Source organism: Pavona decussata, unplaced genomic scaffold, assembly GCF_977016875.1.
Source record: "Pavona decussata unplaced genomic scaffold, jaPavDecu1.1 SCAFFOLD_190, whole genome shotgun sequence".
In the NCBI taxonomy this organism is placed as follows: Eukaryota; Metazoa; Cnidaria; class Anthozoa; order Scleractinia; family Agariciidae; genus Pavona; species Pavona decussata.
The window spans coordinates 434,433-450,662 of NW_028145599.1; the positions used below are offsets into that span (position 1 = coordinate 434,433).

At 37.2% G+C, this 16,230-nt stretch overlaps 1 protein-coding gene across 1 annotated transcript; it reads left to right on the plus strand.

Moving 5' to 3' along the window:
• The first annotated feature begins 6,969 nt into the window (after positions 1 to 6,969).
• Positions 6,970 to 12,501, plus strand: LOC146462196 (metabotropic glutamate receptor 3-like). Its single transcript, XM_085085780.1, has 3 exons — positions 6,970 to 7,180; positions 7,809 to 7,920; positions 8,814 to 12,501. Exons 2-3 carry the CDS (start codon positions 7,845 to 7,847, stop codon positions 11,366 to 11,368), a joined length of 2,631 nt encoding a protein of 876 aa, XP_084941906.1. The 5' UTR covers positions 6,970 to 7,180; positions 7,809 to 7,844; the 3' UTR covers positions 11,369 to 12,501.
• The last annotated feature ends 3,729 nt before the right edge of the window (positions 12,502 to 16,230 follow it).

The window sequence follows — 16,230 nt, forward strand, 5'->3', positions numbered from 1 at the left end:
AATTGTGTCTTGTCTCACTTTGTCGGTCTTAACTGAAAAGGCAGCTTATAATCAGTTAAAATCCTATGTTTTTTAAAACAAAAGCGTTAAGAAACTGTTTCTTTCTTAAAATCAATTTGCGCGGCAGTTTTATCGATCTTTGTGTTATTTAGTTCGCATATTTATTATTTGCTATACTAAGAGAATTTTATAATGCATGCCCTTGTTAGGTTTGGCTTTGAGATAATTAAGCGACCATAAGTTTGTCAGAGAAGATTTCACAAAAGGAACAAATTGAAGTCCAACTCTCAAGTTAGCCTGACATGTGACCAGCGCTTGGAGGGATTATTTTGAAATAGCGAGCAGGTAAGCGATAAAGGTAATTTTAGTACGAAAAATAACACAGAATATGTACAATTCATAAACAGTGTGGTATTTCTCTTCCTTCATAGTCTTTCTTTTTTATTTATTTCTTTCTGGGTCAAGTTTATGCCATCTAAACCCTTTGGCTTGCCTACCCGGGCCAGTTAGCCTGCGAACGCAGACGTATAAGCGACAGCCGGCGGAGGGTATTTGTCACAGGCATTCCGCAAAAATAAACACACGTTTCAAATTTAGCTCTAGTTAACTGGCATACAACAACCTTGGACCAAAATGCCGCAATAGATGCTTCACCGTGAACTACGGTTAAAACTTCAGAACAAGGATGATTTTAGCGGGCACGCCCTACGTACAACATGGTTACCATGGTAATGTCATTAATCAACACCTACAGGGAAAAAACCTTGTCGATCTGAACCTTCAAAACTCGTGTTAGTGCAGTCGACGAAACTACGTGCTGTATATGTTTTTGAATAGGTTATTTTCACATCAGGCGAGTACAGCAAATAGCCTCAAGCTTTGAATCATTGCACATTGTCGCTGAAATTAAACAATCTTCATCTGCGCCTTCACTGACATTGCCTCTTTCAATCACTAATGAATGTCCAGAGTTTGTTTTTCCTTTCCGAAAAATGTCATCAGCGGCTACACGCCTTACCTCAACATACAAACGACCACCATTAAACTCTGTTGCCCGAGGCTGCTGTTCGACTCAGGTGGATTGTACTCAGGAAAAATAAATAATTATCAGCAATTGAACGCTGTGAAAGAAAGTGTATACCTTGTCGTGCGTTTAACAGGACAACTGAAAGAGTTTGGTGCTAAACGAAAAAATGGTAGTACTATAGTGTTGTTCAAGGAAATTCAGTGTACGCCAGTTTTGGGAAGTGTTTAGAAACCCAGGAGAGCGGCCCAGTAACAAAAATAAATTGGGTGAAATTAGTTGTTTTCCTGTTTTCCATAAATCATTTAATTTTGGTATTTTTCCATTAAAAAATATATGTTTGAAGCCGGTAAAATCCCTCTGGCAGCTAGTCAGCTGATTTTAACATCGCTTGTTTTGTTTAGCATCTTGAACAAACCAATTTGCAGAAATCTGGCAGCCGTTTGTCGCTTGGGTGAGGCTCCTTTCATTTCTAGGAAAAAGTCACAACTTTTCGATAAAAAAATCCTAAGAATCAAAAGTATCCTTAGAAGGTTTTTGTTTCCATTTACCGCTGAAAATGTTTATGGACTAAGCATAAGTTAGACCCTGAGTACAAAAGGTTGACATTGTTAATTTTTAAGGCTTTAATAATACCAACTTTGGCCTGTTTAAAAATAATACCAATAAAAAGTGTTTTATTAATATCTGGTTTTAAAAAAATATGACATTTTTTAGCGTATGTCATCATCATCATTTACATTTGCCACTGATAAGCAATTAGTAAACATTATGACTTCTATGAGTTAGAATGTTTCTTCACGTTGTTCGAGATCTTTTCATTTTTCCCACTCATATAATTTTTTTTTTAGAAAATCCAGTCTGCATATCAATGGTGTTTGCTTCACGTATATTCGTTTGTTTGACACTGCACAACTAACAAAACAAAAGATAAATGTGAAACCTGTCTTGGTCTCACATAAATGTCAAACGTGTTCTTCCTTGTGTCAAAATTACTCAGGCGTATAACATCTTTCGCTGATAACATACGAAAAGGATAAAGCGTATAATTCACTGAAATCAGTTTTTGTGCTGGAAGTAATCCGAGGCCGAAGCCAGTCGAAGACAGAACTCCATCAATCATCTCTGGCTGGTAGTTCTCCTTGCCGTACAGGATTACCAAAACTGGAGCCGAAGCAGTCTGTCTGAGGGTGCGGAGGAAAAGAACGCCTTAACACGATCTGTTAACTCGGCATTTTCCACGTTCCTATCAGGAGTCATAGAAACAGCCCTATTTTCCTAATTTTGAAGCAAAGGCAATATTGTGCGACACAATTCTTTCGCAACTTTATTCTTAAAAATAAACTATTTTTAAAAAATTCGGAAAACGCCCAAATTTGTATTTGCAAATCACACGCACTAACGACTCACACACACAACACACACTAACGACATACCTCGTCAAAAGAACGAGAAAACTTTAAAATTAAAAAAAAAAAAAAAAAAACAAATACGATAAAAGCTCGGTAAAAACATCCTATTAAACTTAGGATTCATTTAGGAAGTGAAAACAAGTTAAATATGAGATGTTTTTCCTTCGTATCCCAAAGCCATTATCGAAAGCGGCAAAGCTTTAATTATAAGACAAACTGCTAAAAACCGCTGTGTTATTTTCTCTGTTTTCCCAAACTGGGAATTTTGTTCATGTCATAAAAACACCGACAAAGACTTTTTCATTCAGTATTCTGCAAAACAAGCGTAACGATAAAAAATTGCACATGTCTATTGAGCTGAAGAAAAACAGCTTTTGACCAATCACAGCACGCTTCGACTAGATATTACACAATCAGTGTCAAAGGAGAAGGTGATAATTTCGTTCCATGCAACGAAACCGATGAATCTTCATTGTTAACAAAAGTGTTTAAACATTTTAATTAGCGACATCATGATCGTCTCTGATTAAAGATAACCCACAATAAAAGCTCACTAAAAGTTCGTTTTGTCAGTTATCAAACATTGTCGGTTGTTATCACTTGTTTCTACTTTGAGTAAAGATTATACGTTCAAAGGTGTTGTGTTTTAGGAAATAGTTGAAAGTAATCACCAGTAGTTGACGCCATAAACTATCAGTCCAACGGATACTAATGAATTTTTTTTTTCAGTGAGATATTAAGCGTGCTAGATTTCATCGACAAAGTGGTAACAAAATTGTTAACAACATTTGTACTTTTTTGACAGTGTAATTCAGGTTTCCTATCAAAAGATGATCCCAATTTTTGGATGCGAGTCAAGTTGTATGAATTTTCCTCCTTTTTCCTTTCCTCGACTTTAATTACATCAGGAAAATTAATTGTGTCTTGTCTCACTTTGTCGGTCTTAACTGAAAAGGCAGCTAATAATCAGTTAAAATCCCATGTTTTTTTAAAACAAAAGCGTTGAAAAACATCCTTTTTGTTTCTTTCTCCAAATCAATTTGCGCGGCAGTTTTATCGATCTTTGTTTTATTCAGTTCGCATGTTTATTATTTACTATACTAAGAGAATTTTATAATGCATGCCCTTGTTAGGTTTGGCTTTGAGATAATTAAGCGACCATAAGTTTGTCAGAGAAGATTTCACAAAAGGAACAAATTGAAGTCCAACTCTCAAGTTAGCCTGACATGTGACCAGCGCTTGGAAGGATTATTTTGAAATAGCGAGCAGGTAAGCGATAAAGGTAATTTCATTACCAAAAATAACACAGAATATGTACAATTCATAAAACAGTGTGGTTGTTCTATTCCTTCATAGTCTTTCTTTCCATTTCTTTATTTCTTTCCGGGTCAACTTTATGCCATCTAAACCCTTTGGCTTGCCTACCCTGGCCAGTTAGCCTGCGAACGCAGACGTATAAGTGACAGCCGGCGGAGGGTATTTGTCACAGGCATTCCGCAAAATAAACACACGTTTCAAATTTAGCTCTAGTTAACTGGAATACAAAAACCTTGTTCCAGAATCCCGCAATAGTTTCTTCACCGTGAACTACGGTTAAAACTTCAGAACAAGGATGATTTTAGCGGGGACGCCCTCTGCACAACATGGTTACCATGGTAATGTCATTAATCAACACCAACAGGGAAAAAACGTTGTCGTTATAAAAGTGAAGAGCACTAAAATTAATGGCAACCAAATGTTGATTTGTCTAAGGTTCTGTATCAGTCAACTAAAACGCTGATGCAAGGATTTGTTGAAGTACTGATTCGATAACGGTAAGCCTTGAAGCAGTGTATAAAAGCAGCCTTAGTCGCTCCCAAAATAAGCGGACAATCCAGACGACTTTGTAAAAATGCTTTTTACGTACAGTGTTTTAATACTCGGTAAAATATGAAGTCTCGTGACAAACGTATATCGAGTTCATTTCTGTTTTCTTTATTTTAGTTAACTACTCTATTTAGGGGGCAAATGGTCTACGTTTCCGGCAAATGCAAATCAGAAGTTCTCGTGCCTGACGGATAGAAACTGTTTTCCTCGTCACTGTTAAGAGCTTCGCTTTCCAGTTTGTGCCAGTTGTCACTCCTGAATATGGTGGCGTGGTAATTCGTCGCAGCTATACACGTTCATAATGTGACAAGACATGTCCCTATTTGCTCTGAAAGTTGACTTATGAAGAGAATTAGCGTATTACCGAGTACAATGCAGTTCACTCTCTAATTATCTTCCTTCTCCAATCCTTCTCTTCTTCATCGACGGTTGATCTGTCTTATTCCACTGAAGCACTTCACTGACAAGTCACATAATGTTGTAATATTTGCCACAAGTTATTACAACACTGTAAAAAGTTCTTGTGACTTTCAATCGTGTTTCTATGACTTTGTGGACACAAGGCTAAAACGTTTTCTAGTGCCACTTTTTATCACTTAAAAAATTACCATGATTCACCAATCAGAGAGCGCGTTCACTTAAAGTTATTTACAATAAAGCAGTCAAGAAGCAGTTGTATATACAAGATTTTTCAAAACTTTGTGAAAAAAAAAATTGAACGTGCTGTCTTTGGAAACTCGGGGTGTTAAAAAAAACACATCTGAGTATCGATGAATACAGGTATCAAGGACCAAGTACAGGTATCGAGTTTGGAGAAGAGGTATCGAGGTCAATTGTATTCATCACTATGACCAAAGTTAACGTTATAATACGTTTCTTTAAACCTTCATACGTTTTAGGTCTCAGTTGAACATTTCTGGCTCTAAATCAAAGTGATTGAATCAGTATCGCAGAGTCGGTGGAAAAGGCAGCGAATTGAAAAAGTGACATTTAATAGAACATCTGCAACACGGCTACCTTACTTCAACGGTCGCTTCTCGACAACAACGTAAACCAAGATTTCTTGTACGACAGACGATCCATATATTTCCTACCCACCCACTTCAGCCATCTCTGCACATTCACAACGGCAATGGAAAGCGAAAAGAATCCTTGACAGCTAGCCCCAAAGTATAACATCTTCATAACGCCCAACCGACCAGTATAATATCAATACAAGGGGACCAAATGGTTGAAAGATGTCGCGTCAAATGAAAATTTGCGTTTTAAGGCAGATTTTGCGGACTCCAGCTAGCTTTCCAAGAGGTCTTCCAATGACAGTGATTTCTCCGGAACAGCTTTACGATCTCGGGATTTACAATATCTCAACCTTCCGAAGTCGTGTTTGTGCAGTCGACGAAACTACGTGCTGTGTATGTTTTTGGATAGGTTATTTTCACAGCAGGCGGGTACAGCAAATAGCCTCAAGCTTTGAATCAACAATTGCACATTGTCGCTGAAATTAATCTTCATCTGTGCCTTCACTGACATTTCCTCTTTCAATCACTAAGAAACCCAGGAGAGCGGCCCAGTAACAAAAATAAATTCGGTGAAATTAGCTGTTTTCCTGTTTTCCATAAATCATTCAATTGTGGTATTTTCCATTAGAAAAAAATCTATGTTTGTAGTCCGGCAGCTAGTCAGCTGATTTTAACATCGCTTGTTTTGTTCAGCGTCTTGAACAAACCAATTTGCAGAAATCTGGCAGCCATTTGTCGCTTTGGCGAGGCTCCTTTCATTTGTACGAAAAAGTCACAACTTTTCAGTAAAAATCAAAAGAATCAAAAGTATCCTTAGAAGGTTTTTGTTTCCATTTATTGCTGAAAATGTTTATGAACTGAACATAATTGGGTTCCTGAGTACGAAATGTTGAAATTGTTAATTTTTAAGGCTTTAATAATACCAACTTTAGCCTTTTTTTTCCTGCCTGTTCTGTAGCTACTCTTGTGTACGCTCCACTTTGGAGGCTGAATCCCCTGTGTATCTTAATGGAGGGGAAATATCGTGAACGGGTGAGAAGAAAAATTTAAAAATAATAGCAATAAAGAGTGTTTTATTAATTTCTGGTTTTCAAATATATGACATTTTATAGCTTATGTCATCATCATCATTTGCTTTTGCCACTGATAAGCAATTCGTTAACATTATGACTTCTATGAGTTAGAATGTTTCCTCACGTTGTTCGAGATCTTTTTATTTTTTCTTACTCATATACTCTTTTTTTAGAAAAAGAGACTATTTAATCCAGTTTGCATATTAACGGTGTTTGCTTCACGTATATTCGTTTGTTTGACACTGGAAAACAAACAAAACAAAAGATAAATGTGAAACCTGTCTTAGTCTCACATAAATGTCAAACGTGTTCTTCCCTGTGTCAAAATTAATCAGGCGTATATCATCTTTCACCGATAACATACGAAAAGGATAAAGCATAATTGTAAGCCGATGTCAAGAAATAATGGCACTAGATGAACTTTAAAGATTAACTATTATAAAGCGAAACTTCGGAAAAACATTGATCTCACAAACTGTATTTTTCAGTCTCACGTTTTCAAAATTATCATGTGTGGTTTCCATGTTTACTTTTAGAAAAATAATTATGGGCTGCAGGTGTATTTATTTTACCACAGCGCAATTACAAGCGAGAAATTCATCATTTTCTTTTCTTTAAATTTAAATCTGACTGAGCTTATTTAAGTTAAGCTTGTTCCTGATATTCTAAGTTGCTCTACAGCTAACTGGCACTGTGCCCATAGCCGATATATCTATAAAAGGAACCCTAAGTGTTTCCTCCGCCTTGAAGTCTGGCGGAGGGATATTTAAGGGAATACTGATCAAGGTAAAATTTTGTTCAGTAATTTTTTTTTCAGTCAGAGCGTACTAAAATAGCGGCAGTAGTTCAGCAGAATGTTACTATCAAATTTACAGATAAGGAAACTGGTTCGGAATATTGATTTCAGCTTAAAGTTTACAAGCGAAGATGTTAATTTAAATGCACATTTCCGCTTACTACTGTTCAAGCAATTAAAACTTTGCTAGAACAAAATGAAAAAGGTTTCCAAGGGGTGGCGTTTTGCGTTCATGTGAAGAAGCCGACATCGCTCAAACTAAAAGAAGTTTAGGTATAAACAACGAAACCAGCGATAGAATAATCAATAAAACGACTCGGTCCATTTTTAGTGTCACTACTCTTTTAATGCTCAGGTTGCAATGGAAGATAAACTTCCTTTGTATTGATTCGAACCTAATATTGTTAGGGAGTTTCAAATGACTGAATAGATTTATGCAAAGCAAACTCCAAAGTCTCCGAATTGAGCCTGTTCAGGTCGGCAAAATTCAGTTTTTCTATTTCACTTCTAGCAGGCTGTTTACAGCAGGTTAATATACCGAAACTATGGAGTTGGTTTAAAGGCGCTCAAATAAGGGGAATGTTTCTTGGTAATAATCATTTATTCATTTCCTCACAGCTGCGACTTGCTAATCACTCCGCAGGAAGGTGAAAAATGCAGTTTGAATACATCGTGTTGGTTGTATCGATGATTTGTCAGTCCTCACGCGGAACAAGCCATAACCAACGAGGTAAGAAACATTCGTTAATATATGTCATGGAAACGAAAACGTATCACAAACATGTTTAAACGTAAGTGTCATGTCCAAGGTTCCAAGTTGTACCTCAAACTGGAGTTCATACTGTAATTTAGTTTGGTTTGGTTAAAGCTGTTTTCACACATTATGTGGTCAGCCTATCTTACAGCGAAGGCTGACTTTCATGTGACAAGAAAAAAGCAGTGGACGTTAAAAACACGCTGGCTTGATAATCTGTCATGATAGCCATGATATAGCAGGTATACAAACATGTAATTATGTCGTTTCCCGGGCCAACGCCATAAAATGTTTCGTTTCTCGACAGAATTAATTTTTCAAAAAGGAAAACATAGAAAAAAATTGTGATTGCATTGCCCACTCCCTGCTTGCATATTTCCAAGTTTTAAAATATGCTTTTTACGGAAACTCTGACATCTTAATCAGTCCATTATAATGACATCTTCGAACAAATTTTAGAGTGATAGCGGCTCGTTGCAAAATGATGACAGTCGTGGTGAAGATCAAGGCTCGCTTGGAATCATACATCTATAATTTGTATATTTTTATTTTCTTAGCCTTTCTTCATTTTTTGTTGTTTTGTTCAGTAACCACCCGACTGATCGACTTTCACGGGAAAGGGTGATGTGAAACAACACATTTTATAATGGTACCAACACGATTTCCCTAGTCCGTGGCAATGAACTGAGCTCACTTCAAAGTCCTTTGCAGACAGTTTAATATTTAAATCTTTAAAGTTTTCAATAAAATTATATGAAGAAATGGTTCAGGTAGTAAAAGCTAGGGAGGGAGGAAGGGAGGGAGGGAGAGAGTGCCTTAAAGACAACATTCAAGGCCATGTATCTCTATTTTTTCTCTTTTTGTCGTAGGCGAGGAGCATCAAAATTCGCTCCACATAGATGGTGACATTATTCTTGGAGGTTTATTCCCGGTTCATCGTCGTAGTGGCACGACTGAAAACGCCTGCGGGGAAATAGACCGTCATCCAGGCTACCAGTACCTCGCTTCCATGCTGTTTGCATTGGAGGAAATTAACAAAGATCATAGCTTACTTCCAGGTGTAACACTTGGAGCGAAGATTTACGATACCTGTCGAAGCGAAACGATTGGTTCGAACGGCGCTAAAGAGATAATAAAGTACACTCTGCGTGAAGAGAACGGTACTGCCCCATTGTCTGGTGTCATCGGTCCATTTCGAAGCGATGTCTCCGTAGCGGTTGCTAATTTACTTCGTGTATTTAGCATTCCTCAAGTAAGCTATGGCTCGACAACTCCAGTTCTTAGCAACAAAGACCTTTATGAATACTTTCTGAGGACCGTGCCATCAAATTCGTATCAGGGCAAAGCAATGGTTGATGTTGTTCGTTATTTTGGTTGGAAGTATGTGATGACGGTGTACTCACCAGGACAGTACGGAGAAAAAGGAATGGAAAAATTCTACGAGGAGGCGGAACGAGCTGGGCTTTGCGTTGCAACTAAGAAGAAGCTTCCCGCATTCCCGACAGAGGAAGACTACACGAACACCATTCAAGAACTTCTGAGAACGAGAAAAACAAATTTGAATGGTAAACTAGACGTTGTCGTGTTATTTTGCATCCAGCGCGATAACAGAGGTTTAGTTCAAGCGGCAAAAAGAGTTTTAACAAATGGTCAAACATTTGTCTGGCTTGCAAGTAATTCTTGGGGAGATAGAAAACAAGTTACTGATGGAGTGGAAGAGGCTGGCGAGGGAGCTATTACAATAAACTACATTGAAGGAAAAGTCGATCGATTTAAACGGTACTTTTTGAACTTGAAACCGTCAAACAATAATTACGGTCCGTGGTTTGATGAATTTTATCAAGAAACCTTAAAATGTAAACTTATAAACTCGTCAAAGCCACTTGATTATGACAGACAATGTTTGCAAAACGAATCTTTGCCTGAAGATCTCGAAATGGCGCCAATTCGAGTCGTCATAAATGCAGTCTACGCCATGGTGCATGCTCTTCACAATATGCAGAAAGTGCTGTGCGCTGGAAAAGCATATCTGTGCACGGAAATGAAAAACCTTAAACGAGAGCAACTCTTACAGTATTTAAGAAACGTCTCATTCCCAGATGCATCACTTAATTTCAACGTAACGTTCAACCAAAATGGCGACGTGGATGGAAATTACAACGTGCTGAATTTCAAAAAGGTCGATGGGAGTTATCGACATGTTGTAATTGGCAATTGGAGTGGCGAACTAAACCCAAATGGCAACATTCAGGGGCAAATAAAATTAGACGAAAATCAGATATTTTGGAGTGGCGGGAAAGGCAAAACACCGCAATCGTACTGCAGCAATCCATGTGCTATAAAAAAGATAACCATCCCAGAGCTCTCAAATCCAGGATGCTGCTGGAGATGTGAAAGTTGCAGTTCTAATGATGTTATCATAAACAACACGTGTAGTTTATGCAGTCAGGGTAGCATACCAGATGTTAACCTCACAGCCTGTGTGAAGCTTCCATTGGTGTATTTATCGTGGAGTGACATTCCCGCGCAAGTGCTAACAGCACTTGTATCGGTGGGTATCATCAGCACACTTGCGACTATGGTATTTTTTGTTAAGCAAAGGTATCACCGCGTCATAAAAGCTGCAGGAAGGGAACTCTGTGCCATTCTTTTTATTGGAGTGGTGACGTGTTATGTTGCAGTGCTGGTCCATTTCATGAAGCCTACATACAGAGTATGCGGTGTCAGGCGCTTCACAGACAGCGTTTCCATGACAATGTGCTACGCGCCGGTGCTTCTGCGCACAAACCGGATTTATCGGATCTTCAAGGCTGCTCAGAAGTCAGTTCGCCGACCATCTTTTGTTAGCCCAATGTCACAAACATTTGTCGCCCTCGGTATTATGGGCGTTCAGTGTCTTGTGACTATGATCTGGGTCTTATCAAAACCACCCAATGCTGTGGAAAGTTACGCTTATGATGATCACGTGATACTAGAGTGCAGTACAGACGACTTCAGTGTAGCAATTAACTTGTGTTTCAACGCCATCTTGATGTTCATTTCCACAGTGCTTGCATTCCAAACTCGGAACTTCCCACGAAACTTTAACGAGGCAAAATACATCGGCATCACAATGTATTTGTCATGTTCCGTCTGGGTAATCTTCCTACCTTGTTATCTAAACGCTGCAGACAGTATCTGGAAATCCTATTTTCTGTGTGGCTCCCTCTTTCTTATTGGAACAATTACTCTTCTTGGTCTTCTCGTGCCGAAAATCTTTCTTGTACGCTTCGGTAACGCGGTAGGACCAGCAGGGGAGACACTCACTGGTACCTATACAGATAACAACGCAAGAAGCGATCACGGTAGACCGTATTGTTCAGAAACTAATAACGAGCAGAATGTAGCGCCCTCAAATGCAAGCGTACAAAAAATCGACAGCTAGTCAAACTGATAAGACTTTATTTAAATGCCAGGAACAAAAATTAAAAGCACTGATGGAAATAAAGCTGGAAATTTAAAAGTAAAGAAGGAACAAGTTGATATTGTGCAAAATATTAGACTAATATTATATTTTAGCCAACTCGGCCGCTAAGTATCAGGCGATATTCCGCACGATTTTGCAGGATAATTGTTAAATATTCGGATACCCAGAACATGAACTCTTGCTATCTCAGTAGTTCAGCCGAAGAAAACCATTATTTCCTACGGTGTACTTTTTAAAGACAATTAACTGTTGATTAAGCATACTATACTCTTGCCTTTATTGATAAGCCATTCAAACTTGGATCATAGCTTAATGTTTTATTAGTCCATCTTTATACTATATTCTTCTTTCTCAAACCATTTTATCGTTGCAGTTTCTTAATCGAGTAAGTGATTTTGTGAACGTTTTTAATTGTGTGTAAACTACTGTACATTTAAAAGTTACCAAATCAGTGTGAAACGAAATGGCGTTTTTACTGTATTTGATGTGTATTTTGTGCAGTTCAACTTGTATTAAGCGGTCACTTAGCAATTCTCCGAGAGTGACAGCTTAATGCAGGTTCGACTGTATATAAAAATCAGTATGGTTATTTATTAACTTGTTTGGGACTTTAGTCCACATTTAACCAACTGGTTTAAACAACTGGTGTGAACTGGTGTGAACAACACATTTGAATAAATAGTGTGAACAATGAATAAGCTCAACTTGCAGGGTTTTTTTGTTTTCATGCATATTCGTCCAACTAGAAACTTAGTGCAACTGAATTTCAATAAAAGCGAAAAAAAAAAAAAAAAAAACCTTACTATAGACTTTGATAGCTTAGTTTCGAAATGTAGTTTTTGTTTTTGCTTTTGTTTTGTTTTTGTTTTTGTTTTTGTTTGCAATAACGTATTATTGTAATCTATTGTAACCCCATTGTACGTAGACGCTTGTATTCTTTATTTAAGCGCTTTATTTAAGTGCTTTGTATACCCAGTGTTGTTAATAATGTAAGCGTAGTAATTATTGTTAGTACTGTCAATATTGTAATTATTGTAAATAGTATGTTATGTAAATCAAACAAAAATTGATTAAAACAAAATATCGCCTTGGCACAGGTGGTTGACATCATTTGTGAAAAATATAATTTATGCATAAATCTACAGGATTTCCACACCCTGAAACAGATTTCACCAAGAAGGAAAATCCTCCATATCGACAAACATAACGTATGAGAATCACTGCTTGAGAAAACCCCTTATTAACGATCCTTTAGATAACTGTACCAGGAGCCATAATCAAATCCCTGATTATGGCTCCTGCTGTACACAATGCTGTAATCCCGGGATATCCAATCGATGGAAATCGATGATCGGAAAAGCAATCGATCAACAGATAAAATTAATTGATTGATACTTTTGAAATGAGCAGCCTGTGAAGCCCTTTGGAATATTTCTATAATCTTAGCGCTATATAAATCTAATTTATCATCATTATTATTATTATTATTATTATTATTATTATTATTATTATTATCATTATTATTATTATGGAGGCAGTATGCCAACATCTGTATGCCAGATATGAAGTAAAAAACACACAAGCAGCTAGGCGGAGACCCGTGGCTAGCCCTGCGTCTAAATTTACACAAGATCCTCTCTTGATTTACAATAAAATCATCGATAAACAAAGAAAATCAGTTAAAAATTAGAAAAAATATTATTATTATTATTATTATTATTATTATTATTATTGTTATTGTTATTGTTATCGTTATTATTATTATTATTATTATTATTATTATTATTATTATTATTATTATTATTATTATTATGGATTGGTATCGATCACGCCATGCCCAATCGATATAGTCACACAAAAACCGTTCATCGATTGACAGAACAAGCAGATCAGAGCTTTGTTTTCTCATCGCAAAGAAAATACCTTGTTACACGCGAGCATGATTCGCCACTCGCCCCGTCATAAAAACTGTAAGTACACTAGTCAAGTACGCAAGAAGGTCAACTCTCTGTGGAACATGCGTAGTCAAAGGATATCACCACCATAATTTTTCAGGAAACGTTGAGATGGATAAGACAGTTAGATAGACATGGATAGTTTATTATGGATAATCATATGGCAGCCAAAAGGCTGAATTTTAAAATTATTTACATCAATATTAAGAATTTAAAAAATCCAGCGCTATCAACTATTTACAAACATATTAGTAATTTAAAAAAATGTAAATAAGAGATAATGGAAAAATGTTTAAAATTGGGAGAATGAAAGAATCTAAAAAATCGATAAAAATGAGTATAAGACGATTGCTATTACAAAAGTTGCTATTGGCTCGGCCACACATGGCCGGAATAAAAGATTGTTTAAAACGCTCAGTGTAAAATCGTGATAAGTTCATATATCGTCTTGTTTCTTATGTTATACCGATGTTATATCGATGTTTCTGAGGGAGCAGGTGCGCTAGGCTGTGTTGGCCAGAGGAGATAGTACTATTGAATAGCTGGGCGTCGCCGACATTTTGTTAATTTCCCCGTCCCTCGGCGCCAACGCGTTGTCAAATGAGCGTTAAATCCCGGCTATGACCGCGTTAAATCCCCGCTATGTCGGAAGGGTCGGGGGACCAGGATTGCAATTGATTGGTGTATAATGATTTGCTAATGAAAGAAAAAAGAGAAAGTTAGTTTCTTGTTAACGTTCAAAATCTGACATAAAATTGTTAAAAATCAATACAATTCTACATGCAAAGATGCGATGTTACTTAGCGCTTATTCCCGTCAGTGCGAGGCAGGAAAAAATGTGCCACAAATTGATCAGTACCAATGAAGCTATCGATTGATATTGGAAATCGATAAAAGGCCATACGTGTCTTCTTCATCGATTGGTTATCGATTATCAGTAGATATCGATTGTTATGGATTGCCATCGATTGGATACCCCGGGTGTGATCGAGCTCCACCCATACTTTTTCAAAAGTCTGTCATCCGATACGCCATTTTTATCGGAAAATGCCATTTCATCGCAGCGGCAAATTTTGCAGAATATTTGACCAAATACTGAGTAAAACTCCGAAAGTGTTTGGAGACTCTCTATTACGATTACAAGAAGATTATCCATCCAGTTCTTATCTGTGTTGAACTAGAATGCTGTCAGAACCGGAGTCAATATAGATATATTGGCTTCTCGCGGCCCTTCTCGTTAGGATTCACGTGTATTCAATATTTTTCCTTTCATCATACATGGTACTTTACAATACCATTGATGTGCAAAAGTGTTTTGACAAAAATTCCCAAATACAATGCCTTAATATGCTTCCTAGGGTAGTATACAATAAGGACGTACGGTTGAATGTTGTTGAACTGTTCCGTTGTCGTTGTTTCTAGTATACAATGTAGCTCTTTACAGTACTAGGCGCTGTAAAAACGGCATTGGTATGTTACTGTTGTAGAATTATGCTCTATAGAGTCATTAGCCTGCTTTGTAAAGAGCATACTATTGAGACTTTCGAAGGAAACGTACCCCTTTATAGAAATTTGTGTGCTCAATACAAAACATACTAATGGCTTTAAAGGGGCGGGTAATTTTCAAAGAAACTGTGATGCTGTGTTGATGGGGGAGTGAAACGAATGGCTTGGTTTTATCAACTGAGTTGATCCAGTAAATTGGCCAACGTAAAGAATTACAAAAGCTGATGTTTCGAGCGCTCAAGCGCTTGGTTAGAGCCTATCCAAGAATTATGGGTTGTGAATTGGCCAAATTACGGTAAGGTGACGTAAAAAAAATACGAATATATTAGTTAAAAGAGAAGCGTTTATTGATACTAATCACTATGTAGGCTATACGTACTAATGCCCGCTTACGAGAGATTTCGCGTTTCACTTTAGTTTTCGAAATTATATTTAAGTACCGGTTTTTAGGCGAAATCCGTTAAATTTAACTGCTGATGCAATACGTTCGGCAAGCGCGTTTCAGTGGCTTTGCATTTGGAATAGAATACATAATCAGGTAGTAACAGTAGCAACAAAACAACAAACAGCAACTTTATTTTCACATTTTCTTTTATGTTTTGAAAGGAACATTTGATCAACTTGTATGTAACCTTAAGGAAGTGAACATTCTCGGTCGCATTAACAATTGTAGTGATTTACCGTTCGATATTTTACTTGTTTTCGCTTTTGCTGCGTCATATTTAGCTAGCTGTTTATCTTATGTAATTTTCGCTTATAGTCGTTCGCTAACATTACAAGCCAGCATTAGATTTTCAAACAAAAGCTCTTATTTCAATGAGTTATATTTAATAACTCTATGTGAAAACGTATTTACCGTATAATTCCGCATTCGTTCAAAGCCTGCGATGCTCATAACAATTTAGGCAGTTTATGGAGAGCATTAGCATACTGACTGGTTAGGTAGGTGTGACATTATTCCGAAGCTTACAGATGATCAGTAAGCTACCTAGTAGATAATCTAGGGGAGGGGTCTAAGGAGTCAGACCCACCCCATCCCACCCCTCCCCTACCTCCTACAAACCTGCCAGCAGATTACCCATCTTTTGCCTGGTAATGAAGATAGGAAACGTCGTAGTCCTAATTGAGCATGAAATGTATCATGTGTCTTCAATTGCTGAAACTAAGAGACAATTGTTAGCTTCTGAAATATGAAGTCAGATGACTGAATTCGTATCTGACTTGCCTTCAGTGTCAAGGTGATTTATTTCCATCAACTGAAATAAATTTAGTTCAATTATGCATGCAAATAAGAGTGTTATGGTCAACTGAACAGTGTACAGATATAAATTTCAAAAGAACTAAAGATAACTGCAGCGA